General features: G+C 36.7%; 1 protein-coding gene across 1 annotated transcript; it reads right to left on the reverse strand.

Moving 5' to 3' along the window:
- Window positions 1-2,507: 2,507 nt before the first annotated feature.
- Window positions 2,508-3,826, reverse strand: LOC136064657 (uncharacterized). Its single transcript, XM_065766640.1, has 4 exons — window positions 3,485-3,826; window positions 3,297-3,385; window positions 2,956-3,216; window positions 2,508-2,837 (listed from the first exon to the last, which is right to left on the reverse strand). Exons 1-4 carry the CDS (start codon window positions 3,603-3,605, stop codon window positions 2,670-2,672), a joined length of 639 nt encoding a protein of 212 aa, XP_065622712.1. The 5' UTR covers window positions 3,606-3,826; the 3' UTR covers window positions 2,508-2,669.
- Between the last annotated feature and the right edge of the window lie 58 nt (window positions 3,827-3,884).

A 3,884-nucleotide genomic window follows, 5' to 3' on the forward strand; every position in this document is an offset into this window, starting at 1 on the left:
TCCATCCCATCAGAGGCTTTATCGATACTCAAGTGGCTCACTCTGACCAACGTTATCCTGCCAAGGGGTTACCTCTCCATTAATGCGGCCAGGGGGGGTTAGTTGAGTGCATTAAATGCGAGAGTGACAGCTTGCTTTGGGGTTAGCCACTCTCTGAAATCACTCTTGTCAGGCCGAGGACAAGGTGTCCTCGGCGTGGATTCAAGAGAATAGGCTTCCCCCCTTCTCCTCAGAAATAGCTTGCGCTCCTCGGCATGGGCCTTGGGCCTGCTGTATGACGGACTGAGGCTATCAGGCCCACGGACCCCACAGCTTCTTTTTCTTCTCAATTTTAAAATAAAGGTTGAACCTTATTTAAACTTGGCAAAAATGAGCCGGACCCATTAATCTACCTGAAGCCAAGCAGAAAAGAGTATGGATAGTAAGAATAGTAACTTTGTTTCAATGGGCACGATAAGCATTCCTTACATAAAAGACTTTCCTTCCAAACTCAAGTTTTTGGCAATCCCTTACCTTGAGTATCAAGGGGATATTATAATATACTAGGATATTCTCATTAATAAATAGACCGTGATTTTGTTAAATGTCATAGGATACTGTAATTTTGTAATATCATATGTTATTGTGCTTTTAGGATTATTAAATCTAATGTATTCTTATAAATACCTTATATTGAGTTTCTTGTGACATGTAATTGAGTATGGTAAAAATATTTCCATTAAAATATATAAAATAAAGATGTAGTCATTGAGGACTCTTAATTGTATTTGTAAGTTGTCAATATCAATAAGGTAAATCCTTGCATCTCTTTTTATTTTTTTTAATTTTTTTTTTAACTTCTTTTTCAATGGTTACAAAACTTCATACCACCATCTTAATAATACGGGGCATTCTAACCACATAATACGTTTTAAACAATAAACCAATGAAGAAAATAGATCTTTTCATGTATGTTAATTTTGATAAACGATAGATGCACAACTTCTTCCTCTAAGTCTCTAACCTTCCTTAGGATTATATAACTTATGTAATTTGCCCTATATGACAACAAACAATGAAAGTACAGGACTGTAAACTCACAATGGTTTAAAAATTTTGTGATATATATATATATATATATATAGATATATATGATTCTTCAGCAAAGCAGCAAGTTTCTTTAGTGTAAAGCTTGTTCTCAGTGATCGATGGAGAAGCTAATTGCTAAGAACTGTCTAGACCCGCTACTCCCTAATGACTTCTCACAATAATGTAATTAGCAATATTTTGGGTTTCAAATCTTGTTTTTTAGGATGTCTATTTCGTTGGGTCAGAAAGGATTGCAATGTAGCTGCTCATGCGGCAGCAAATTTATCTCTCAGTTTTAAAGAGTTTTGGTTTTCAACAAGGACAATCTACCAGGAGCCTCAGCTGCTGTCTGAAGGTAGATTGTCCAACCATTTCTTCTTCTTAAACAGAAATTGCAGGTTATCCCAAAAAAAAAAAAAGTTTCTTTGAAAGTTATTCATCTTGTAAGAAACTGAGAGCAGGTAACAAAGGATCCTTCCAAACAATATATTGACAGAATAGCTTGTGACATGAATCCTCCATCCACACCTTAAGAGCAACTGTCTAGTAACTCATACTCCCAAAGGCTCCAATTAGACACAAAGTTCAATTTTATGTTTTATTTTGATCAAGATACAAGAGTGCAGCAACAAAATCTACTTCCACTTCTTTCAAAGTATACTAAGTACCATTCTGGCTCCACCATAACCCCTCAAACCTTTTTTTCTAAAAATTTATCATGAAACGGGATAGCTCAGTCCACTAATTTTGTCGCTCATCCAATTAACAGCAATCAATCCTCATATATTGCAACAAATATTTCCAATAGAAATTTATATAAAATAGCTCAGTTTTCTTTGATAAAAGGAATCTTTCAACTTGTACTCCCCAAATTTAAACTATGTACACTGGACTAAGTAGCATTGCATGTGTTCTACTGCTGTAAGACATAAAAGACATCCTCAATAGCTAATCAATGTATAGCTTCCTAGATTAACATCTCTCATCTACATGCATAAATAGCCAGACAAACCATGATTACAAACAAACAATCATTGTATGAAATTATGAATAACCAAATCAAACAACCCCTTTTTTAGTTGGATGGTTTTACACTTGAAGAATTGCTTCCCAGAGAAATAATAAATCTTAAAACAAGCTCCATTCTTAGACCTCTCATATAGGGCAATTCGTCAAATAAATAACCTAATTTGTGGGCTGTATTGTTGTTTAAATGGTAACATTGGTATACAAGGACCAAATAATCTACATCCAGCCTGTGCCCGACAAAAGCATAACCATAACTCTTAACCTCAAGTAAAAGCCTAAAACAGAGTATATTTTCAAATAAAAGGTTGTTATAAATATAATTATCTCTATCAAAATTCCAATCTCCAAGGCTATCTAGAGATTACCCTCTAACCAAGAGGAGTAAAAAACAACGTATAGGAGTCGATCACTAACATGTAAGTGTAATTATTATAAACATTAACAACATTGTTTTGACGCTTTACATTTGATCAATTTCCATTGATGAAACTATCAGTATGAAACTAAAAAATAATAATATTAACAACAAAATATTCACAAATGTGACACAAATATTTACACCACTCTCATTATCATTTCACCTCATCATCATCATCATCATCATCATCTATATCAAGGTAATTGAAGCCCAAATCCCCATTAGAATCTCGATAATTGAAGTCCGGGTTCACATAGCACTTCATCTCATGAAACAAGTTCAAATTATCCACCAGCTTATGAAATACATTACATCCACAGCACTGCCAACAAGTCAATTTTTAATTTTTCTTAAACGCACATAAATTCACTTTTTTTTTTTTTTAACGAAATAAATTTTTTTAAAGAGAGAGAGAATTGAATAATGAAATACGAACGAACCTGAACGAAAACGGTGCCGTCAGTGTAAGCGTGGGGATTGATAGCACGAGTGGTTCTCTGCCCACAAACGTTGCAAGTGAAGGCAACGCGCATACGCCTACGTGGCGACTTTGTGAAGAGAGACCACGGGAAGGTCGATATCCTCTCCGTACCTGATCCACTCTCGGCGGCTCCCGCTGGAGCCGACAGACCCTCCATACCCGACCCGGTCGTCCATCCTCTCACAGACGCCGCGCTCAACACCAATCCCATCGCCGCATCCTATTTTCATTTCCCAAATTACCCCCGAAAAACACATGAATTTACCAATTCTTTGAAATTCCGATAACTAAATAAATTACCTTGGAGAGAATGTGATTGTGGAAGAGAGGGACTAAGCTGGAATCTTTGGCTTTGGAGTCGGATTGGAGATCGGAATCGTTACCTTCCTCTGAATCAAAACGAAGCGTTTCGGTTAGAAAAAAAAAAATTTTGAGGGAAAAAAGAAGTGAATGAAAGAAATAGTAGGAGAAAGGATGAAATGTTGTACTTTTGGAAGAGATGGGGAAGGGGAAGCGGACGAGTCTTGGTGAGTCGGTTCTCTTTGGGGAGAAGATTGAGAGTGGAGAAGAAGATGAGGAGAGAATGGCAGAAGAGCCAAGGGCTTCCATTTCGATCACGCTCAGGCTCAGATTCTAGACGGTTCTGTTCTGTGGGGGCTATTGATCATAGATCAAACTCTCTCCGTCTCCGATGATGAAGATGAGCAACGATTTCACGTGTTACGGTGTTTTGTGTAGTGTTGTGTGTACCCACAGGATGAGCTGATTGGAAGGATTACGGAATAGTACGGAAGTGTTGCGTTCAAGAAACTTTAGCATCAAATAGCTGTAAGTTAAGTTATTATTTATTTTGATTTTAACTTTCGGCTGAAATTACATTTTTTCCTA

Source organism: Quercus suber, unplaced genomic scaffold (assembly GCF_002906115.3).
Source record: "Quercus suber isolate HL8 unplaced genomic scaffold, Cork oak 2.0 scaffold_727, whole genome shotgun sequence".
Lineage (NCBI taxonomy): Eukaryota > Viridiplantae > Streptophyta > Magnoliopsida > Fagales > Fagaceae > Quercus > Quercus suber.

Coding starts and splice junctions, on each gene's coding strand:
- LOC136064657 (XM_065766640.1), bottom strand. CDS start 3,605: ATGGAAGCCCTTGGCTCTTCTGCCATTCTCTCCTCATCTTCTTCTCCA. Junction 3,386..3,484: donor CTTCCCCATCTCTTCCAAAA/GTACAACATTTC, acceptor GTTTTGATTCAG/AGGAAGGTAACGATTCCGAT. Junction 3,217..3,296: donor ACAATCACATTCTCTCCAAG/GTAATTTATTTA, acceptor AAATGAAAATAG/GATGCGGCGATGGGATTGGT.